This window comes from Gallus gallus, chromosome 19 (assembly GCF_016699485.2).
Source record: "Gallus gallus isolate bGalGal1 chromosome 19, bGalGal1.mat.broiler.GRCg7b, whole genome shotgun sequence".
NCBI lineage: Eukaryota > Metazoa > Chordata > Aves > Galliformes > Phasianidae > Gallus > Gallus gallus.
The window spans coordinates 9,515,134-9,539,455 of NC_052550.1; the positions used below are offsets into that span (position 1 = coordinate 9,515,134).

General features: G+C 38.7%; 3 protein-coding genes across 9 annotated transcripts in view; 2 read left to right on the plus strand and 1 right to left on the minus strand.

Moving 5' to 3' along the window:
* The window catches only part of NF1 (neurofibromin 1), a 96,012-nt gene that overhangs the window by 30,038 nt on the left and 41,652 nt on the right, over positions 1-24,322 (minus strand). For 5 of the 7 annotated variants that reach the window (XM_046902295.1, NM_001396680.1, XM_415914.8 and 2 more), the window contains 11 exons: positions 23,661-23,842; positions 23,347-23,558; positions 22,615-22,776; positions 21,785-21,888; positions 21,090-21,225; positions 17,557-17,619; positions 15,773-15,931; positions 15,118-15,215; positions 14,831-14,977; positions 14,257-14,403; positions 13,845-13,955 (listed from right to left, as the gene is read on the minus strand). In XM_046902295.1, the coding sequence (XP_046758251.1) occupies positions 13,845-13,955; positions 14,257-14,403; positions 14,831-14,977; positions 15,118-15,215; positions 15,773-15,931; positions 17,557-17,619; positions 21,090-21,225; positions 21,785-21,888; positions 22,615-22,776; positions 23,347-23,558; positions 23,661-23,842 (1,521 nt within the window). The remainder of the gene's footprint in view (positions 1-13,844; positions 13,956-14,256; positions 14,404-14,830; positions 14,978-15,117; positions 15,216-15,772; positions 15,932-17,556; positions 17,620-21,089; positions 21,226-21,784; positions 21,889-22,614; positions 22,777-23,346; positions 23,559-23,660; positions 23,843-24,322) is intronic. The other 2 variants (XM_003642416.5, XM_040650555.2) reach the window with 1 other exon arrangement.
* EVI2B (ecotropic viral integration site 2B) lies at positions 571-3,096 on the plus strand. Its single transcript, NM_001389706.2, has 2 exons — positions 571-669; positions 1,770-3,096. Exon 2 carries the CDS (start codon positions 1,801-1,803, stop codon positions 2,647-2,649), a length of 849 nt encoding a protein of 282 aa, NP_001376635.1. The 5' UTR covers positions 571-669; positions 1,770-1,800; the 3' UTR covers positions 2,650-3,096.
* Positions 4,693-8,491, plus strand: OMG (oligodendrocyte myelin glycoprotein). The gene is made up of 2 exons (XM_004946783.5): positions 4,693-4,855; positions 5,595-8,491. Exon 2 carries the CDS (start codon positions 5,601-5,603, stop codon positions 6,903-6,905), a length of 1,305 nt encoding a protein of 434 aa, XP_004946840.1. The 5' UTR covers positions 4,693-4,855; positions 5,595-5,600; the 3' UTR covers positions 6,906-8,491.

Sequence of the window (24,322 nt, forward strand, 5' to 3'; positions counted from 1 at the left end):
AGCAAGAAAACAGCTGCTTAGAGCATGCAGTCCTCCTTTAGTGGTGGCAACAGGTGCCAGCATTGTCCAGACAGAAAAGCAAAGTGAGAAAGGGGAGGCAGCAGAAGGGTGAGATCCGCAGCTATCTGCCTGTAACACAGCCACCTAAAGGAACATGTGCAAGCCAGCACCTCGTGATCAGACAGCACTCCATGCATGACTCACCGTAGCGAGCCTACAGATGCATTTCCATTAATAACAATAATAGCTCATCAAAACCACCACTGAATTTTTATCAGTAAAAATGAAATCCAATCCAAACTTACTTCTGTGTCATTCAAAAAATTTGCAACCACAACTATTGTCAACAAGGACTGGAAAACAAACATTCATGAATTCCTACGTAACAGGCACATACCCAACAAAGGCAACCTAAATATTTAAGTTTCATAAAGGCAACTGAGCTGAAAAGTTTGCTTTTTAATCATGCAAGCCTTGAGCTAAGCTTCTTAGTAATCCTCCTACTCTTGACACTTCCTGCAGCAAGTGTTGGTAAACTTCCTCTTTAGCTGCAGAAACTTGCTTCAACGTGAGACAAGCCATTTGAGAGCTGCTCGACTCCTCGTGCAGTCTGTCCTCCTAAGGCTTCAAACAAAAAGTAAGAGAATGCTTGCTTGACAGAAGACGAAGGTAAGAATCAAATTCAAAATGTAAAGATTTAATATTTGCATTATTTATTTTCAAATGAACTGCACTTTGTATAGCACTTCCTAAGCTAAATCAAAGCTCCTGTAGTACTTGGAAGATGCAGACATTCCATTAGTTCATAAGGTGTTGCTACTGTGGACTATCATGAACTCTACACGCATGCATCATTTTAATATTTTTTAAAGCGGAATATATTTTTGAGCAGAAGAAAATAAAATGGGGTCATTTTTATTTGTTTTAAATCTTACAGTTTAGATAATGTTCTCTAGAAGCATTAATCTGCTGCTCATACGTGTTTGCGTTGTTGCATCTGAAATTGACTTTTACAGTTACACATACTGAGGTTCCAGAGGCAGCTCCACGTGAGCAGCGTGATCACAAATTATCTCAAAACACACAAAGTAACTTCAGATAGAAATCACGATAAGTGGCTGTATGGTAATGATTTGTCTCACACAGACATTCAGAAGCCTGAACTCCGAGCAGTACAGGAAAAAAAAGTCTGCTCCATCCCAACCTCCTAATGTTAACAACCTCCTTTGTTACAAAAATTGTCCCCCATGCAAGAATTTATTTACAAAGACAGTTTAACATTGCAGTTCTGTACCATTACAGTTGCAGCATTCGGAAACTTTTGCAAAATTATTACACTCTAACCTTAACTGCGGAAGTGAGGGAAGAACAGGAAGTAAACCTTAAAGAACCTTTTACCAGGTCTCGCTTATCTCTAGGCTTCTCTCTCAGTCCTTCAGACATAAAGTAGGACAATTTTCTTTACTCTTGTTTGTCAGTACTGCTGTGTTTCATATTTCATTTCGCATCCATAAGCATTTCTGCGATAGACAAAAGTTATTTTGAAACACACTTAACACTTCTCTCCAAACACCTTCATCAAAGAAGGTGGAAAACAAAAAGAACCCCCCATGACATTGATGTCAGTGACAAAGTTGTTGACCACAAATGGCAAAAAACACGCAAGTTTAATCAAGCCTAAATTTTTGGACTGTAAATATAACCTTGCCTGGTATCAGTAGTATCATTTCAGGTTTAATACAGTGTGTTTTATTTTATTCTCAATGTAGGAGGAGACGTATTTAAACAGACCGCAGGAAAATGGTCAGCAATGCAGTAATACTGGTTCTCTTCTGTGGAGAAATTTGGAAATCACTTTCCACTGAAATGCCTTTGAATGTTTCCACAAGTGAAAGCAGTGTGCTGGGCAGTGTGCACACCAGCACCAGGAGCCCAGCACAGGACAGATCTACCACGTACCAACTGCAAACAACCAGCCCCAGCGTGCAGAAGCCTGCAGGAGCGCTGACTGCTGGGACAACACTGCCACAGCTGCCTGAACTACACATAGAACCCACCAATGGGAGCTGGGTAGCAGGAATGATAATAGGCATTGTTTTGGTTGGTATGGTAATCGCAATCAGTATGATTGCTCTATGGAAATGCTGCAAGAAACCATTGCTAGCTGATTCAAACTGGGCAGGTCAGTCTCCATTTGCAGATGGAGACACTCCAGATGCCTTTATGGACTCCAGCCAGGCTACCAAACGTTCATCAGTTTTATTTATGTTGCCTTGGAAATTAAGAGAAGAAGCATCCACACGGCATGACCCTCCTCCACCAGAGAACCCACCCAATGGCACCACCAGCAACGACAGCAGGCAGCAGCTCCCAGCAGAGCACAGCTACTCTGCCACCGACACCGCTGCAGCAACGGCTCCCAGCCCAGAAGCAGTGAGCCCAGAACAGGAGCTGTGCCCCCAGCCTGCTGAGTGCCCTGAGCTGCCGCCTCCCCCCGCGTGGCTCACTGGGCCAGCAGAGCAGCACGCCTCAGATCCTGGCCAGCAAGAGGAACTTCACTTGGAAGTGAAGGAACCGTATCCCCCACCACTCGATCTAATTATTGAAGAGACTTGTGAACCTCTGCCACAGCCAGAACTTCCTCAGTAGATCGCCAAAATAACTTTCCAAAATGCTTCTCATTTTTCTAAAATGAAGCACTCTTCAAATAACTGAATAATGGAGAAGTTGACACAGGCAAGAACAGTGAGACTGCAGCATGAGCAGCAGCTCCCCAGCATTTCTCAACATCAGTTTTCACAAAAGGGAAGAACCCCCTTCTGCCTGAAACAAATCATGCCAGAATACAGCACGCCCAGCGCCCCCTGCATGGCCTAATAGCAACTCCACTGTGCACATAACCAACGATTCCTGATTTTGGACACTGCAGAAAACAGCGTGTGTGCCTCTGTGTGTCAGTACATGCAACACACAGCTGGATGCGGAGAGTAAAACTTTAGAAGGACCCAAGAGCTTTTTGCAGAGGTTTGTTCTGTTAGACTACACAAAAGAACGCAATGAATTCAAGTTAATTTTAATAAAGCTTTCTAATTCGAAGATGTTTTGGTTGCTTAAAGCATAACAGAGTTATTTGCTTAGATACAAAGCTGCTAATTCAAAACAGTCCAAATGATCTGGCGTGCATCCATACAGACTGTCTTATACTGAGGTCTATTTTCTGTGTCAGGTTGAGGAACCACTCGGGAACAGTGGATGACAGGTAGTTATAGCAAATCCCCCAGCAGCCATCAGTCCTTTATTAAGAGGAAGAAGATTTCCAGATCAAAGACTGATGAAATGCTCACTGATTTAAAACCCCCCGTTAACTTTGGATTATTTTTCAGTTATATAGTAGTATATTTTTGGGTAGTATAGAGGCTGTGAAAAAGAGGATATGGCTCCAAACACATGAAGTACGAAGAGGGGTGTTCCACCCAGACACTTGGCTTTGGTAGATGAAACAAACAGTTCACAGAACAACCAGGCAAATGACTATCAGAATTAGCTGCATGTTTACTCATTTCTTCCTCTCAAGCAGGATTTTCAGAATGGATTCAAAGTCATTAAACTTTAAAAACTGGTTTAAGGTTGTCTAGAGTAAAGGTTCCTCTAACTCCAGATGCCCAGGTGTGGGAGAGGCTCCTTTCTGGGCCTCAAGTACAAGAAATTCACTGTCCTGTCCAGAACCACGCGTTTTTATTTTAACTACTTGATGGTAAATTGAAGGGAATTCTCCAGAGATAAATTACAAACACAATTTTACTGGCATTTAATGCCTAGATTTGTAGAGAGAAGGTGCTAGATACCAAAGCTTGGTTTCCATGACATCTCTGCAAAACGACAAAGAACTTGCAGCCTTGAGTTTGTTGGGGGAGGGAATATATATGTTTGGATGTCACATAGACCACTTGTGTGTACCTATTACAATTGACTTTAAATTTCTAAAATTACCACTAAAAATTAAGACTTAAGTTGCACATACGCAATTCAATGCTGCTGTATGTACAAAGAGAGTAGGAAAAAATATTTACAATTTCTTTTTCTTATTGTTTATATGAGATGTATGAGCGTATGCCTGAAGAACAGCATTCTGGTTACTCAAGGACTTTGAGGCTTTATGCACTGCGCCATGTTAAAATATAAGCATATATTTTGTATGTTACAAATGTATGCATTACAGACTATGCATACCCTTGCCATATTGTTTGGAGAAAAGCAGATAAAGATTTCATATAGAAAGCAGTAAATTCCTGCAGTCTGTGCTGTTTTATACCCAACAACACAGAGACAACCTGATCCAAACAGCACAAAACCAAGGATTTTAAATTAGGAAAAGATATTCTTGCAGAGTAGCTTAAGCAGGCTCAAGATAGGAAACCTAAATTAACATTAACCTTTCTTACTGGAACAGAGACTCAACGAAGGTAGAAAACAGCACAACTTACAGGACTTTTAAACTGGGAACATTTAAATAGGTTTGTATGCTAAGCTAAAAAAAAATTTATGTTATGTTTGGATGCAGTATCATGGCTACAAATACATAAAGAAGTTAACTGATTCAAATTAGAAAACCCAACTATTTTATTGAATATGTATGCTTTGCAATAAGTTTGAGTCAGCACCAGCGACAGCTCTGCAGTCCTCCAATGTAGTGCAGATCAGGTGGTTGCAGAGCCCCAGCTAGCAGCAATACGATGCAGCTGAGGAGGCAAGCACAATCCACCGACAGCAACTGTAGCTACTCTCTAGAACAAGACGACCTCTAAGCTTAAATCTTTCACAGAAATAATGTGCTGATATTGCAGAAGACATTACGGTAAGTTTGTATTTTTTGTTTTTAATCACAAAACCTACTACAAAATTAGAGACAGAAATAAGAACGAAATTATTAGTTGATGAGAGATGCTTGCACCAGGAATTTGCTGCAGTGTCGGAGATTTCTTACTAACATTAATTCAGCTTTCAAACATGTGTTAGCAGCTTTGAGAATGTAACTGACACAATAATAAGGAAAAGTACTAATGTGCATGTTACTGTGAATGCAAAATTTGGGTTTCCAAGTAAATTCCTAACAATTTAAGATGTATTTTAAGCAATCCTACTTAAGCAAGTAGCATGCATGTATGGGGGGGTTCTGCTACATTACTGCAGAGATTTGTAAAGCAGATCCAGTTGACAGCCATTTTTTCACCCTGTATAAAAGAGCACATTATTCCAAACATAATATAGGCTTGAAATCACTAAAAACAAGAAGCAGACATTGTATAACGTTTGGAAGAGACTTGCATTTTCGGAAGAAAGCCCTCATTTGAGCTTGAGGGGGAAAGGCAGATGAAAAAACAAGTCTCGTTCTGCCAGACAACATGACAGGCTCTGAAGGGATGCTTTGTAAAGTCTCTCTTGAACAATTACAAAAAGGACCGTGCCACAAAGGGGTTTATTGATATTTTTACTTAATTTCTGCTGCAACTAATCACTGCAAAGACAGCCCTTACAAATAAATAAAATACATTACATGGATTTAAAGGGTGTCATTTTGGTATATTTATTTTCAGGCAGCAATGGAACACCAGATACTGAAAACATCTACCTGCCTGCTGGTCCTTCTGTTTTTCATACCCACTGTTCTGGGTATCTGTCCTTCTAACTGCACATGCTCAGGAAACAACAGGAACGTGGACTGCTCAGGCAGAAACTTAACAGTATTGCCACACGGACTTCAAGACAACATTACATATTTAAATCTGTCATTTAACCAGTTCGTAGATCTTGATCATCAGCTGACAAGATTCAGCAATTTGAGGACCCTTGATATTTCAAATAATTGGCTCAAGAATGTTCCTGCTCATCTGCCCAAGTCCTTATGGGAATTATATGCCATAAATAACAACATTAAAGTCCTTCAGAAACTTGACACAGCTTACCAGTGGAACCTTAAAGTGCTGGATGTTTCCAGGAATATGGTGGAAAGAGCTGTTTTGATTAACAACACACTGAGCAGTCTTAAGTTTCTCAACCTCAGCAGCAACAAGCTTTGGACAGTTCCAACCAACATGCCCTACAACATAGAGACAGTGGATCTATCCAATAACTTCTTGTCTCAGATACTTCCCGGAACGCTGGTGAGATTACAGCACCTCACAAGCCTTTATCTACACAACAACAAGTTCACATACATTCCTGACAAAGCTTTTGACCAGCTCTTTCAGCTGCAGGTAGTAACACTATACAACAACCCATGGTCCTGCAGCAATGAACAAAATATCTCTTATTTGCTTAAGTGGGTGCACAGCACCACTGCCAGGGTCCGAGGGGCTCCCTGCGCTGACCAGTCCATGCTGTGGGCCAACGTCACGCCGACCTCCGCCACTGCACCAGATGCCAGCTTCATGATTAAAGGAATGAAGGCAGCAGACACTCCAGCAGCAGCTGAACCAACACAAATGACAAAAATGCATAAACAATTTAAAGCCAAGGAAATTACTACCTTGGCTTCGTTAAGCCAGACAGTACTGTTCACGAGCACAGACCGGCCCCTGCTCCTCTACCCTGAAGAGCTGACAACCAGGAAGGTCAGCGCTTACGAAGCGGCTGCCACACACACCATTTATATTAAAGATACAACCGAAGTGAACTCAAGCCTGACTCATTCAACGGGATCATCCACCACTCCTATGACTCTTAGTATTACCAGTGGAATGCCAACAAACTACTCCAGAATGCCTCAAAGCACAACTGCTACCTTAAGGAGAGAAGAAGCCACTACCAGCGTTCTGAATACTGACGTGCCCTCCAAAGCAAGCATCTGTGCGATATGTTTGTTTTATGCTGTAATGCTTAATGCAGTGGCAGCGTTTATTGGCTAGGAGCTCGTATTCTTTGAGGTTATTCCTGTGATACATAGCCAGGGGGAAGACATCCAGGTCAAATAATGAATCAAAACATGAGAAATCTGAAGTTCAGACTGATCTAAAGAAAATAACAGCTCCTAAGAAGTGCAGACTAATGTCTCGATACTAAGCTGCTACTTATTTTAATGTCTTAATTGAGTAAAACTAACCTATGATCTTGTTTTTTAAAATGTGCTTATTTTGTATTTAAATTTTTAATTTTACTTGCACAGAATAAAACATCCAAATTTTAAGTACTGATAATATTATTTTGTCATTAAACAACTGGAAAAAACAGAAATCCTGTATCATATCTGCATTGTCTTGCTTGATTTGCTGGTGAGCAATTCTTGTAATATAGCAGCACAGATTCTTTGTAAGTTACGATGCCATGCATAAGGAAGGGAAAATATAAAGAAACTAAGCCTAGCTGTTTCACTAATCAGAAGTAATCCTTGAGAAAAAATTGCTAGCATGTATATCTATGTTTGCTTCATATGTACTAGGATATTTTAAATACAAAGAACAACCGTTTTGAATTTAGGAATTAAATATGACAATGCCATGATGTCTATCTACTAAGAGAGGGTAAACTGAGAAGCTAACACGGTCCAGCTTCAGCATGGGAAGAGTGGTAGGGGCTGATCTCTTTTTGCTCTGTCTTGACTTAGAATTGCAGGCAAGTTATTCCTTGCTCTCCATAATATAAAACAAAAAAAGATAGAAGTAGAGGAAAACGCAACATGTTCAATGCCATGACACTCTCCAATAACATGGAGCTTAATCTACATGCATTAAGAAAACCAAACAACTCAACTTACAATCAAAAATCTGGAATACTTGTTATTTCATCAAAATTTGTCCAGAATGCTTCAAACTACAACTTTTTGGTCACCAAAATAAAATATCAGCCAATTCCAAGCGCAAGTTATGCAACATACATCAATGGAGCAGTTTGTTTAAAGCTCTCATTTAAACAATTCTTGAATCTTATGACTTAAAGTTTAATTCAAGCCATGGCACTGAACATGCCCAAAGCCTTGCCTTCCAACAATGAGCACGAACGCTATTCTCCTTGACATCCGCGCCATCAGCGAGTAGAAGTAGATGCACGCATGGATCTGACCACTCCAGGAAAATTATGTGGCAAAGGTACTTGATATACTACTGATGAAGTTTTGCAAACAGCATGAAATGAAAACTGAAGAACAAGTTAATTGTAAGAGTATTATTCACGTAATATTGCAAAATCTTTATTCAATATTTTCCATGCATTTCAGGCCATTTAATTTCCAGTTATTGTAGCACGAAGGTGCTGCAAAATCTAGAAAACCTCAATACCAAGACTGCAGTCCTCTACCTATTTCTCCTAGGTATCACTCAGGGCTGTAGATCATTTAAAACCACTGGTATCAGAAAAATCACAACTTTCCAATTGTGAACTGTATTTCTATAATCAGAAATGTGTTTTAATTTCTAACAGTACTGTAAATGTTGCACAAGAATTTGTACAGTTATTTCATTGGCATTTAAGTAAAAATAAAGCTATGTTTGTATTGAAATGAACTAGTGACAGTGTTTCTTTTCACTATTACCTTGCGGACAGGTAACTATACAGAACAGATGCTATTTTATTACACAGATCTATTCCAAGCAGGCATTTCGCTCAACCTTTATGTCTTATGGAGAAAAACTATGGTATGTTCAAACTGTACTATTTTGATACTCAAATTTCCCTAATATTGTTTATTAATAAGCTGTTGAAATAATGATAATAGCCTACCCTTCTGCTTCTTACCATTTAGAACTTGCAAACCCCTAGGACCTATGTCTACTCACTACAGAGGGCACTGCTTTCTTCATCTTAAAAAAAAAAAAAAAAAAAAAGATCTCCATGCTAAATAGAACAGAAAGCTTTTTAAGACAAAAAGCCCACACCAGTGACATACCCTAGGCATTTTAGGTACGTAAGAACTAGTTATCCAAGTCAAATTTTAGAGAACCTAGATTATAAGCAACATGTACAGAAGTGCATCATACTAGTAAGTGGCAACAAGTAATGTGAAAGAGTTCCCCACTTGCACAAATCCCATATATTTTCCCCAAGTTAGGTAATCTGACATAAACTGATAAATTCCAGTAAGCAGCATCAGTACAAAGAAAATGCCACAGCCTGCCACCCTCTTTGGACAGGAATCGCACTTGTCAAGTACTGTGACTGGCTCTAAAACAGCATCAACTTACTGATTATGTTCAGAATTAGGTATTTCCTAGAGTTATTCATGTGGTATCATCCCACACAGTTTAGAGCAGCTTAGCTTGAAAGGTAAGACAGAGATCACAAGATGAGGTGCTGTGACTAAAACACCTTAGGTGAATTATATTATGTTGAAAGAATTACATGAAACATGACGCGTCTCTTGGCATCCTATGCTGAATGGCTCAGCAAAATCCTACTGGATGCAAAAAACCTACATGGAATTAACTTCTAAACACTCTGAGAATGTTCCAATTACAATTAAACTACTCAGTGAATAACAAACCTTTGGAAAATCCTGCTTTTCAGAAGTTATTCAGGGTAAAAAGCAAGCCCCATATTGAATGACTTGCTACCTAGGCTTCAAAGCCTGAAACAAGCTGATAAATACTTGGAAGTGGAAATGGGGCTGTGCAGTTTACTGAAGGCATACACTGACTGAGGGGGGAAAGAAAGAAACAAATCACAGATGTGTATGGAAGTGAGATGGCACTCCCTTCAAACTCTAGGGCTGTGCTCTGTATCCAAAACTTGCCCTTGGTAGGTGCAAGCAAAGAGGGCTTCTCAGTCAGACTGCCTTCACTAAGCAGATTAAATTTGGATTCCCTTGTACTTTTCTGGAATACAAATGAGTTGATAACAGAGCACAAGTAGGCAGGCAGTGTGGGAGGCAGGCACCTGTTGCTTGGCAACAGCACAGTCAGATTGAAATAAAATCAACACGCATGGATGTGAGCACTGCAGAACAGCTTGCTGTGCTTCTAACAGGCAGGGCACTCAGTCCACGATAAATATAAATACCATAATCTATCCTCAGGAAATTCTTTGCTTCAAAATAACTATCTAACACTTCAATATGATGTTCAATAGTCTTTTTGAAAATGCTGCTGTCTTTATCTGTTGGTTGCTTATCCAAACACGATTCAGCACACCTTGTTGCTGAAATACGTTTGCTTTCAGAAGGCTAAAATTGCAGCACGGGCAGCTGCAGTGTGAAGCAACTCTGAGGTTTGTGTTCCCATGCTTCCTATTAATTAGCCTGAGATAGCAGCTTGAGAACTTAATGGCAGTACTTCAGGATCAATATATACTGATGTATTGATCACTGTAGTAACAGAGCAAGGATTAAAGACAGAAGAGCACTGGCTTTGGAAGTCTCATTGTTACCCAGGAAACAAAACAGGGAGGAAAAAAAAAAAGACAGAAGAGATTAAATTTCACAGCACAAGAGGATATAAACTGATCCAGATATGTCAGGGAAATGACTCAACAGTGCCCTAGCAACACGACTTTAAGCTAAAAAAGAAAAACTTGTCTGCTGCAAGCCCTTAGGTGTACTGGCAGCTCAGACCTGAACAGCCTTTCCACATTTCACACCTCAAAACATGACAGCTGGCCCAGAACCATCAGCTCAATACCCCAAAGAAAGCCCACTCAGCCATGTCCCTGTTTGCAGTGTCAGTGCAGAAAAGAGGTCCCACCTGCAAGGTTTGAACAGCAGCCTCATGGAGAGAAACCACAGACTTACATAGCGGCCAAAGAGAAAAAGTAATGAAAGGGGTGGTAAAGGCAACAGATAGTAACTGACATGACAAACAGGGGCCATCCAGTCTCATTATCCACATGCTGGCTTTATTCTGGCCCATTACCAGTTTGCCCAAACCTGGACAGATTTCTCCCCAACACCTGTATACAACATTCACACACTGAGCTGGCACCTTATCCAAGGAGCATCAGACATCCAAATCACAATCAGCATTTAATGATGTTTTCTCAGATAAAGCAAGCAGATGCTGAATTAATTCCAAGCACAGCTACCAAGTATTCAGAGTCTCCTTCACTTATCTATTCGTGTCCACTGTGCATCTCACTTGAAGAAAGATAGAAAAAGTCTCATTTCAGCAGGCTCACTCACACCAAAATTAACCATGCCAGGGTACAACAGCCATTTTAAATATATTTCAACAGAAATTATATTTATTCAAATGCAAAGGAGGTATATTTTTATTTTTGTTGTCCTATAGTCAGCATAACTTCTGTAAGATATGGAGGAAGGCAGAAAGAACAAGTTCCAATACATTTTCCTCAACAAAAGGATTGGTTATCTTGAAAAACCTGAAGTATTCCCAAAAATACACATTCTGCTTTTTTCCACCCTAAAGAGATTATTTTTCCTCCCGATGGACACACACACGAGCCTCAGAGAAGCAGTTTCCAAAATGCCTTTGATGGAACTGAAGGAAGGAGCAATAAATGCAGGTATGAGTGGAGGTATGAAACGACCCAGCAGACCCTTCTAACTTGCCACAGAAGGATGACAACTTTTCAAGCTTATTCAATTACAGCAGTGAACAAACAACAACTGGGAGAAAATCTGGGTTTCCAAACATCCATTTTTATTCCTGTGCTTTCAATGTTAGTTTTTTTTTTCCCCTATTGAGAGCAGCACAACTACTTCAGAAGGGGTCTGAACATAATACATCCTATAGTCTTTAAAACTCCACTGATATTCAAGTGCACGAAGTTAGTTACGTTGTATAAAACAACCAGGAGGCTTCAAAAAACAAATTTATTTGGGCTGAACCATGCTGTCCCAAGAACGCCATACCCTTTTTTCAAGCTTATGCAGAAATCAACTTTAGAATAACCCAAAGATACACAATTTTAAGTGTTCACAAGAAGCTAGTCACCTACACAATGGAGCAATTAAAAATGGGCCCTTAGCTGAACTTTTGTAACCATGTGCACATTTAGTTACAGGAGTCTCTAGGGAAAAGAAAGAACTTAGAAACAAATGGAATACCTCAAGCTAAGTGAGCTAGTTTCAGTCCTGGCACTCGATACACACACTTTACTGCCAACTCTGCATCCCAGGTGTATGGCAAACAGGTATACAGGTAATGGACCAGAGAGATTATCACATTACAAAGGAGAAACGAAATAAAGATCTTACCCATGTCCTGGGCTCACAGAAGGGCTCCAAGAGGAGCGATCTCCAGATAGAGATCCTTCCTCCCTGAGAGCGAGCCCTTAAATGGGGTCCAGGAGGGGGTGCAGCCAGGCTCCACCCCTTCCGATCACTCAGGTGAAACTGCATTCACCTGTGCCCCTGCGGCTGACTCAGCGCTCACCTCAGGTGGTCAATCAGAGGTTCAGGCTGTGATTCAACAGTTCCCATACACCGGGTGAACCTCTAGGGCATCATTCATGTTTTCTCTACTGCCTAGCATAAATGCAAAACTCAAATGTAAGGTTTGATTTCCCCAAATAAAAATAAAGGAAAATGAAAGGCTTACATACATGTATTTTCTTATATAGTTTCTAATTCAGAACAATAAATTGTTAGAAAACAGTTCAGAGAGAAGTGGGAAAGAAAACAAAGTTTATGTAGTGAGAGCAGTGGCCACAGCTACCAGCCTGGGTACCACAAAAGCTTCTCCCAGCCTTGCCTCAACAAGCAGGAGCACCATCATTCTGACAGTGTGCACCCGACAACACGGTACAGCAAGCAAGCACACCACTGCCAGCACACAAACACCCCATCAGCAGCAGAAGCACCAGGAGGAGACAAAGCAACTGCAAACAGCATGTTGGGAGCAGTGCTGGGCAGCTATGTTGGCATGGCTCTGCACCCACCAGCAGCACCAGCAAAAATCACATTGCAATAGCAGCAGAAGCACAACCATGAGTCCTAGGGGCAGCAAAAGGCAAGGCAACAACCCGACACGGCAGCATTCGCAAGACCTGACAGCATGGGTGAGTGCCATGTGGACATGAGGCTCCAGCAGCAGCACCAGGGTACAGCAAAGGCACCACCAGCACTGCCCAGAGGAAAAGGGCACCAGCACTGAGCTCAGTGACAGCCCGGTCCGATCGCACCTCTCGCTTGGCTGTGAGCACAGCGATGCTCCTTTTGTTAACAAGTCTGTGCTCAGTACTTAAAGTCATTCTCAGTTTCTATGGATACTGCTTTGAACACACTATCCTTACTCCACAGATTTTAAAAGGTCGTTATTTAATAACTGAATTAAAATACCAAGTTTCATTTACATTCTTACTGTAGTAGCACCTTCGCAGCCTTATTTTATTTGAATTAAACACAGATTTAAACAGAATTACTACTTGTTTGATCACAAACTGACTAATACAAACCTTGGGATATTCCTCCTAAATTCAGTATTGCAGCATGCTACCTGTTATGAATAACTGAAGCAACACTATGGTGTTCACTATATACAAGCCTGCTAAATGCTCATATGACTCTTTAGAATGGGATATGGGGACTTTTTTGAGAAACCATACCTCACATTTTAACTTGTTATTCATCTTATACTTCATAACGTGAAGATGTTATTATCACTGATAAAGGATTAACAGTAATGTGGTCTAAGGGTAAATAGTCATGTGGTTTACTCCAAACACTGAAAAAAATATATAAAATTCATTTAAACTTTCAGATGTATTTCTAAGGTACCCACACAGTCCGGAGTGTAAAAACTATGACAGTTCTAATTTAGTTCTGATCACAATTCAAAAACATGGCCAAAATTTGGCAGATAAGCTACTTTCAGAGTCCTGTTTGAGTCACTTCATACATACACTTGGTACTTTCCATTTTGCATGTTTATTTTAGACAGGGTAGGTGAAAGATTCCTTACCGCCGAGCAATGTAGTAGAAAACAGGATTGCCAGCTTTGGATGTCCCAGCCTGGTAGAAAATATTTAACGTTTTCAATGCTTTGAACTCTTCTTTTTCATGTACCTGATGCCTAAGAAGTAGAATATGACATCAACTTTTCACAACCGCCTTACCAAAAAACAAACAAGCAAAACCCAAACCCTCTATTTGCATCTTTAAACAGAAGTATTAAGCTCATAAAATCTTGAATCTTAAGAAAGAAATCACAAAAGCTGCTGAGGTTTCTCAGTTATTAAAATCTACTCACAACCACAGCAGGTGTGTGTGAAGCCAACTTTTTGAACTCTCCTTCAGAATGAAAGCTGCAGGCTTAATAACTACTTACATTACTCAACGTGCTGAAGACTAAAAACCCACAATTATCTCATTACCTTGTCATAAATTCTTCAAATTTCGAACTGGTGAGGTTTAAACTGGACCAATGTGTATCTGCCACAGGTTTGTGCTCTGGTGGACCCAGATAGGCAAGAAGAGTAGCCATTTTGTCAAAAGGTCGCCTTCCAACAGCTTTGTGGTCCCTAGAAACAGCAAATTTCTTAAAAGACAGGTCTTTCTTTACTCAGTAATTCTTGTAGTTCTTTGCCCAACGTCCTCCCTTACCTCGAGGAGGCCATATGTTCTTTTTTACAGTTTGAAAACTTTTTTTTTTTAAGAGGAAAAAATGAGAAAAATGCATTACATGTAATTTCTACAAACCATATGACTGACATGGAGAGGTAACTAAAGAAGTGCACAGAAGGCTGGCAGTAAAGAGGCCAAACACCTCAGACCCTTCCCCAGTAATGGGCTGTAAGTAAGGAAAAAAAATCTAAAAAAAGAAGTCCCCAAAGGTAAGACTTCCATCCATGAAATTCTTTTCAGCTTTAACAACAGAAACATCTGATTCCAAATTCCAAATGTTCTTCCCTAAATAGCAGTTCCTTTTGTAGCACTCCTAAGTCTTACCTATTACTGGAAAGGTACTGGCCAATTTTCTCCTGATTGTTCCACAACAACCGGTGCAAAGCAAGAACATTGCCATCACTGATGAAAGACAGGCTGTGATTGACAGTGTCACTCGCAGGGCAATCAGATGCAATATCAAGGAAAAACCTAGAGATGAAAACCAGTGATTGCCATAAACATATTAGGGAAATCTGTCACGTAAGCATGAGTTATAAGGCCGTAAGAACACATCTCTGCTTACAGTTTACACAATAAAGATCCTTTGCAGAAGTTTCCAAAGGGCCTACCTTCGAGCTGCATCAAAATTGCTTTTTACGAAGTCATTAAAAGGCCTCATATGTTCTTCTTTTGTAAACAGGACGTGGTTGGCAATACTCTGAAGTATCTAAATAACAATAAAAAAAGTAAAGGCACAAAAAGGCTTAATGTCAGAACTGCTATGATAGCCAGTATAACTTCACTGCCAGAAATACCTCTCTTAAGTTGTTGTGAAACCTCAAAACAAAAAAAACCACACAGAAGACAACTAATTTGAAGTATCTTCTATGTCATTTTCAATATTAGGATAAGACTTCACTTAGGCATAGAGGCAATAATGTATGCTTATTTAAAGAAAATCACCATTTCTCAACATCAAAAACATACACAGGTCACAGAAGTACAGAACCATTAAACTTAGCAATCTTGAGATTAAAGATAGGAAAAAAAACTCACTTCTTTAGAACTTAATCAGTATCAGCATATTCTCTCTACTTCAGAAATAATGTTGCTTTCAAATAAGGTTATGGTGTACAAAAGCAGCAAGGCAGCTGCAGTTCAAATAAACATGATCTCTACTACACAAAAATAAGTTCAAACCTTCCTCACATCACTCCACTGAAGAAGAGAATTATTTCAGGTAGAAGATGAAATACGGCCAAACAAAAATACACGCTGATTCACCTTTGACATCAGTTTCAGTCCCCTCTCAATTCTGGGCGGAGGCTTTTTATCTAAAATCCCTGCCTCGTACGGGGAGACGATCGCAGGGTTGATGAACCGCAGGAACATGGCACTCCCAACTGCTCCAATGCTGTTCTGAGGAAATCGCTGACTAACAACCTACGAAGTTGAGAATTATAAATAATATATTTGCATTAAAGAGAAAGCAACTGGAGAAAAGTGTCGTATGGCAGTCCCACATTATGTATTCTTTCCATAGCAGCCAAGCTCAACAAGTCTGAGTAGGATTCTCTTGCCTTGATAGGTCTTGCATTGCATGACAATCAAGAAAGAGAAGGAAAGCAGAGGAAGGGTGAGACGGCTGTGCAGACACAGGCTAGGTTTACTTCAGCTTTCATACAAACTTTTCTCGCTGGGGTCAATTTCTGAACACAAAATTCAAAGTTCCTGACTACTTAACTCCAGCCAATGACAAGTAGACAAGTGCCTTATGTTTGTATTCAGGCACGCAGTCTTCCAAAGAAACATGGATAATTCTTTTTAGATTCTCAGGTCTTTTTATTTGCATAAATATTTCACTTTTATTCTCAAGGTCCACTCCATCAACGTGACATAGGAAACAAAGTCTCAGGAATAATCTGAATTTGAGGGAAGGAGGTATTTGTAGAAATACTCTCCATCACCATTGTACCTCATCAGATTTGCCAAAGAAGGAAAGACAGAATGGTCCAGAGCTGAGTGGACAATGTCATAAAAAAATTCAATATTTATATGTATATTTTTGTAAGACTAACAGCTAATAATAATAAATCTGATCCTATGTTTCCACATAACAACATCAGCAGTTTCATATGCAAAGTTAAATTGTTTACATAAAACACAAATACTCCCCAGTTTCCCATACTTCAAAACTAGTGCAATCTCAAATCATGCTTCTTAAAACAGATAAAGCCGTTAGCACATACATATCAAGAATCACTACAGTTCAGTAGCAATAGTTATCTTGTGACACAATTATTGATAACATGTTCTTGTAAAATATTAGTTTGCAGAGAGATTTTCTATTTCCACACGTTACTGTTCTGCTCAGCTACTGCAAAATGTAAGGGAATATTTAATAAAAGCCTAAATTTTCATTCTACCTCAGTTTTATTCATACATTGCATTTTGAAGTCATTGTTAAAGAAAAGGGTAAACCTTAGCTTTTGATGACACCACTTCATCACAATATCCAGTAAGTTAGTTGCAATGGGAAATCTGCTTGTCTTCTCTAAGCAAATAAATACAAATACTAAATTTTATTGCTTACTTACAAGACAAACCAAAGAAAATATCTGAAATAAGTCATGGGAGCTTTTTTTTTTGGTCCAACTCATCAACTCATCAGTTAACTGTTCTTCTGGCAGGATGCAAGCTGAAGTCGTTACCTACCAAAGCATTACAACTAAACAGACTCAGATTTTCCCCAAAACCAAAGAAAACATTTTCCTTCTCCATTTTTTTTTTTTAATTTGAAGATGGCAAAGGTAGAGGAATCAGAATATTATATACTAAGAAGTAATGTTAAAAATATCTTTTTGTTTACTCAGATAGGCACACAGAGAATATTTTAAATATAACTTAATTCCAGTGTTAATTGAAATGAAAGCTATTTTGTGCCAGAATTAGTAGAATGATTTCACAGTGAGTTCCAACAGACTAAAGTGAAGATGTTTTGAACAAACAGCAAAAGATTTCTGTTGTGGGTTGAAAGAAATGGCTAGTAAAAAGGTCTCCAAACTTACTGATTTTTTGTTTTCCTTTTTTTCTTTTACGGTAGCTTTATTCAGTAGAGAGTGGCAAGTTGCCTACAGAACAGAGATGAGCACAAACAAGTCACAGCACCAACTACATACAGCAACAAAAAACCAATGTTGACTTGTACGTAAATTGCACAGTAAAATGTAACAAACATAACCAACAGAAAATGAAATATATAAACTAAAGACCGATGATGGAGGTTTTATTCCACTTCTTTTTAATTAAATCTTGTTTACAAAGCACTAAATATAAAACAAGCAAATGTTGCGTTTCAATCATTTCTACTATTTCTGGCTAGATTAAAAGTCAAACCACATTAAGGTGCTCATGATACACAATATTGGGCATTAAATTGTATATTCAGCTTTCAGATGCAATTCACCATTCCCAAATGATTTTAATAGTATAAATAGCAAAGTGTTATACCTTCGAAATGTGCATCAACTTTAAAAATAAATTTAGAGTTTAAAATCTTCCCAATGTTTCTCTGTGTGTCCTTCATTTTGATTAGATCTGTGATTCATCACGGTTATTGTGACTTTGATAACACTAACGATAAAAACATTTCTGTGAAAAATGGAGGAAAAAAAAGCAGCAGGTCTACATCTAAGATATTTGTTTTGATTACATTAATTTCAAGGCAAAGGGACCCACCACAAAGCATAACGTTCTCTCACATTTTACATCAGGATCTGAGCAAAGCTATAGCACATCAGCCTTATGCTGCTCTCCTCCAAAGAGGAACGTTTTGCTCTTGGAGCTCAACCCTCCATCTTCCATATAGGCCGTAACAGTAAACTAGCATCATCAGATGATTGGAGCTCTATGAATAGAAAAGCTCGCAATGTTCAGTGGTTTGAGATCAAGCACACACCAAGAGTTCATATAATCTTTACAGTATCAGAGAAGAAAAGATCTGGAAGAGAACTCCTATAGCTTCAAAACATGACAGAGTAAAAGTAAATGACTGAAAGTAATCAACTGAAGAGTTCAAATTTATTCAAGACCTTTTAATATTCAACTAATGGTGCATTTACCAAATTTTTGACCTTGTGTAATTTCCAGAAAGAAGCAGTTAACTTCAGAAGCAGCCTTATCCATCTCTATTCATCATGCTACATCATTTAAAGGAACTAAAATTTCCATCTCTCTTTAATAAGAAAAGTCATGTATGTTTGTGTGTTTAATTCTGTATGTTTCTACGTTTTTATGAAATAGTCTGCACTATTTCTTTGTACAAGGGATTTTAATCCACTTCATTCTTGACCACATAACATTCCAGAACATACATCACCTGAAAATGAGCAGCTGTGAATGTGATACAGTTACTGTAGAACTAGCAGTTAGCTGTGTGTCTGGGTGAAAATGCTTATTAGGAATCTGCTCTGGTAAAAGAAGCACCTGCCAGTGCAGTCTGCAATATCCACTGAAATACAGCATCTCTGTTTCTATAATGTTGCCACACTAATTAAAACTAGCTACAGATCTCTTATAGAATAAGAATACATGATGAGTATCACTTCTAAGCTAATTTGTTTTTTTCACTGCTGTTCGTTTGATTGATTTGGAGAAGACCAGAGTCCTCTGGTTTCAGAAAGAAATTATCACTTCTACTGAAACAATGCAATACAGCATTCACTTACAAAAACCAAGTAGTACCTACTGCTTAGAATTTTTTCTGACTGTTAATAATTAGTTCAAGGTTTTTTCTCTTCTGTGCCCGCTTCCACTTTCCACAACTATCTCCCACATGCATCTAAGGCTGATAACTCTCCTTTTCATGTCCTCCTTCCAAACAAGGCCCAGAACATTTCACTTCAGACCTGTTCCTCCAGAACACCTCAGGTCTCACAGCTCACAAACTGCTGTGCACAGCTCTTCTGCGACAGCATTCTCCTCCAGGACTGGAGACTGTATCCCCTACAGGTCCCACAGGCAGCAGGAGCATTCTACAGGTTTCCTCTGTTTGAGCATTAGATATGAATGGAACCAGAAACACACAAAGGAGCAGTCCCAGTTTGGTAATTTTCTTTTGTGAAGTTGATATGACAGCACAAAAACTTCAGCCACAATTCACATCATGAAGAGAACTCCAACAATTCATTTATCTTTGTCTCTTCCAGGTTCTCTTCCTCCTGTTTACTTGCTTTATTTATCAATACTGTGTATGTGAAAAACATCTGGTCACCCATTTAAGCAAAGCACAGCAGCCCTTTACGCACAACGTACTCCAGGCCTCTGGCAGACAACCCCATGGTAACTCCAGAACGTGTTGCCCATATCAGTAAGAAGGTATTTTACTTTTATAGATCAAAATATACTCCAGTTACCATTCTAGATCTCAAATATAACAATTTCCCCTCTGCCTGGTCATCCTCAAAGTACAGACCATCTGCAGCATTCCAGTTGCAAGGTTAATGTTATTTACCAAAATTATATGCAAGTGGACATCCTTCCTAGTAAAAGTTAATGGCTTTGCTTACAGTTGTCCCCAGCAACCCAGGGACTCCTGCTTTCAGAACTTAATTGAGAGACATGATACAGCGAGATCTGAATAAAGCTTGCATACTGTAATGCCTTGATTTCACCTGTAGAAGAGCTTATATAAGGAAGCACACATAACTACAACAACTCTCTACCAAATACAGCCAAAACATTTTAGGTATTTATTCCCTTCCACTATAATCAGCTTCAAGTCATGTTTTCTAGAATTCAGGACTTCAGCTAGTTTTGTCTCACTGAAAACCATACAGGCTTTGTTGCTTTTTGCTCTTGTTGTTTTTATTTACAAATATTTTATAATCTTTTTAGCCTGCTCTTCTCTGAAAGGCGTAAAGTGTGAGGTTGTGGGCACCTGTAAATAACGTTCCCAGAGCTGTGATCTAGATAAGATATTTCACAGACTGTTTTGGAAGAATGTACTCCGGGGGTGAAATACCCTTGAAGAATTTGCCACTATTTTTATGCAGAGAATTTAAGACTAATAACTGCACAAGTAGCTATTATATTCATGAAGCTGATGTTCATCAAAGGTATGAAGTTAATTTATTAACTTTAAACAAGACCAATTAAATCAGAAACAAAAAGTGAACAAGTACAATGCTTTTATATTCAAAATGTAGTTTTGCATTCTGTCCAAGCAGCAGTGATTTTTTGTTCCCTATTTGCTGCCTTCCCTACAGGGGGAGCTGTATGACAAACTGATAGAAGCAAATATAACCATTACCTCCATAGTTAATCTTTAGTCTCCCACTGAGATGCTAAAGCACTGAGATTATTAGGTCTGAATTCTTAGCTGTGATACAATTCCTTAAAAAAAGAAAATATTTTAGTCACCTCCTTGCTGCCAACTCAAGCCCTAAAGCACCATCTTGTCTTCAAACCAAACTTCTTGTCACCAAACTTCTGACAGAAGTCTTTCAGTAGTACCCACTGTGCACCCATGACCAGATGAAGCTGTTAGAGTTGAAAAAAACAAACCCCAAAGTTTGGAGACAGGCAACCATTGCAGGCATACCTGGTACAAACAATGGCACACACTGCGAAGTTGTGGTGGGAATTCCGAAGAAGAATTAATGATTGCATGAAAAAATTTTTCTGTCATTTGCAAGAGACTCCGCTGGTTCTCTTCAAGGCTTTCTGTAGGCTCCAGTCTGAAACAGATCCATAAATGTAAGACTGGAAATCAAAGAAATCACGCTATCTGTACTTGTACTTTCAGCAGTAACCTTATTCCACAAAGTAAACAGAATTTTTATAGGAACATTTACAATCTTTCACACAAAAGATCCCACTAATGTCTTGAATTGCACAAGCAGGTCATTTAAAACTCAGTAACAAACAGACAGCTAAGTTGGACTCTCTCTTCACGCAAAGACAAGCATTCACCATTTCCAGAGGTCTGCACTATCAGTTTGATGGTTTCTCTGAAAGCAGTTTCTGAGAGAAGAGACAGATGTTTGAGAGCTAAACTATTAAAAAGGCGGCCTACCTTTTGGTAAGCTATTTAAAAAAAAGAATGCTAAAAGTTTAAAAGAGAATGCTAAACTCTCCCTGGGTGTAAGAAATGTAGATACAATGAATGTGCAATGAAAGAGGAGCAGAAAACATTAAAGTGTGAGAAAAATATTTGCAACAAGAAGAAGGGAATCACGATGACTGGGAGACAAGTATATAAATAAATACATTTGTTCCCCCCTTTGAGTCTCAAACCTTGTAGGATCCACCTCAAAGCTAACATGCTGCCATTCAGAGGATGTGATCACTGTTCTTAATAAAGGTTCCAAAAGCTTCTGCAAATAAGTAGCACCATATACCTGTTGAAAAAAGAAAACCAGCATATATGGCCAGATTAAGATAGCAACCCACAGGAACACTACAAAATTGTGTAAATTATGACAACCTGAAAACAATTTGTTTTGGTATAAGACAGACTCCTAAAACACAGCTGTGATCAACTTCCACAAGTATTATAATTACTTGGAGAAAACTACAGGTCACTTCAATAACAAATAGATGAGAATTTTTCTTGGAGCACAGTGACTCAACACCTGATCTCTGTACAGTACGTCACATTTTATACTGAAGTGAAAGCACAAACAAGAGCTTGGAATTCATCTCACCATCTTTAAATTGCCCATTAAGTAAAAGGTCTTCATATAACTCAGGTGGACATAAGTTTTAAGAGACTTACTATGACTGAAGATTATGTAAGACTCTGTACAAGTATTTAGCTGTTTTTACCAGGTTAGATCTTCGAACTATCTAGTAATGTTTGTCTTCAAACCTAAAATCTCGCATACGTTTTTGTTAAGCAATCAGTCATCAAACATTGAACGCAAAACTCCCTCAATTTTCAAGAGATGTCAGTGAAATCTACAACTAATTTAAACTGAGTTTCAAAGGCCACTTTGTACTATTTTCATGTAATCCATTTTCTCAAATGCTTAACACCATGGATAGGTAGCTTTGTATTTTTATATTACCGAACCATTCCAGTTGTTGACATGATTTGTAGCAGAAAGAAAGCTTAGATAACATACCTTAAAACAGAAAGTCATTATTTTACTAGCTAAGCTGTTTCCTCGGAAGAGTGTCTGCATGGAATCTGCCAGTTCAACTTCCTTTGAAAACATATTCCAAAGTAGCTGGTAGAGCAAGTGCCGGGAATCAAAGAGTGTGACCAGAACACGAGCTAGCTCATCCTGAAAAGAATCAAGAAAATGCTCATCTGAGCAGCGAGTTAAAGTTTGCACTAATGCTTTAAATTTGCCATTTGCATGTAAATATCCAATTAAGCACACACAACCTTTTTCTTAAATCTTCCCTATGCTATTGTGTAAAAATCTCTTTCATTGTAACTTCTCATGCAAATTCAGAATGTCCAGATAGATAAGCAGTTATTCTGCTGTGTAACAAAGATCAATTAAATTTGCTAAAATCTCTGCAGAGGAGCAAATAGAATTTTGTTTTTCTGCATTACAGCACACAATCTGTAATAAGTAACGTCAGCCAAAACAAATACGTTATAATAACTGCATATAAAATTACTTAGACATCAACTAAAATTTAATATAAAACTCTCATTTGTAATTAAGATCTCTTAAAACTGAATACATTTTTTGAGAATATACTAAGAAAAGCTAACTATTACAAAAGGTAGGTCTAATCTCACTTTGGTGGGCTACTGTTACGCTTCAAAATGTTTGAAACAATTATTTCAAGTTTTACTATTTTCAAAAAATATAGGAAATAAAATGCATGAATCAACTTACCCACTGAGAACAAGGCACCACATTTGCTAAAGCCATAGCAATAGGAAGCTCCCCCTGATCACCCATCATTGTAACTAGCTCCACCAGCCTCTCAAACCGATCTGCCAGCACCGTTTCTGCTAACGTATCAAATTCTGTTCCCTGCTGTAGAATTTTGGTGAGGACTTCCATAAATGTAGCTCTTGTCTGGAGGTCTTTATGATAGCCCAAGCCTGATTTAAGAAAACAAAAAACACATCCAACAAAGCTACTAAAAAAAGCCATAAAAATAAATTGAATACCTACTTACACACAGTTTTCTCCAATTGCATTACCTATTGAATGCATAAGACCACTGTCCACATTTGCATTTAGTAAATTTGACATAGCAAGAACAGTGCAGTGCCGCAGCGAAGCCAGTCTTCGGGACATCCCACGTTTCCTGCCACCTGTTTGTGCACTTTCATCTTCAACTTCACTACAGTCATTTAGAAGGTTCATAAACAGTGTGAAATATCTAAGAGAGAAGACAGCGACTTGGATCACTAAAAGATTATATGAAGGCAACACTATGAAGGTTTGCACACAAAAACAAATAACCATAAGCCTTCAAAAAAAAAAATCCCATGCATGCCCCAAGTAATCTTCTTTATAGTACTGTCTAACTTGTCTAAGAATATGTTGAAACAACAGGAATGCAATGTCCTAGAAATGTGAATACAAAGTTCCTCAGATCAAGAAAATGAATTTCACAGGTGTACCTTTACAGTTAAATATAATTTCAAACCCAGTTAATCCCTCCCATAAACTAAACATATATCCATGTTAAGGGGAAACAAAACCAAATCTAATAACTATTTTCTAAACAAACACGTTTCCATAAACACAGGAGATAGAAATTGCTGAAATGGCATATGTATGAGATAACTTTGGACAATAAAATTAATTCAGCTAGAAGAAAAAAAAACATAGTTTGTCGTAAAAAATAATATGGTGC

Coding starts and splice junctions, on each gene's coding strand:
- EVI2B (NM_001389706.2), top strand. CDS start 1,801: ATGGTCAGCAATGCAGTAATACTGGTTCTCTTCTGTGGAGAAATTTGG.
- OMG (XM_004946783.5), top strand. CDS start 5,601: ATGGAACACCAGATACTGAAAACATCTACCTGCCTGCTGGTCCTTCTG.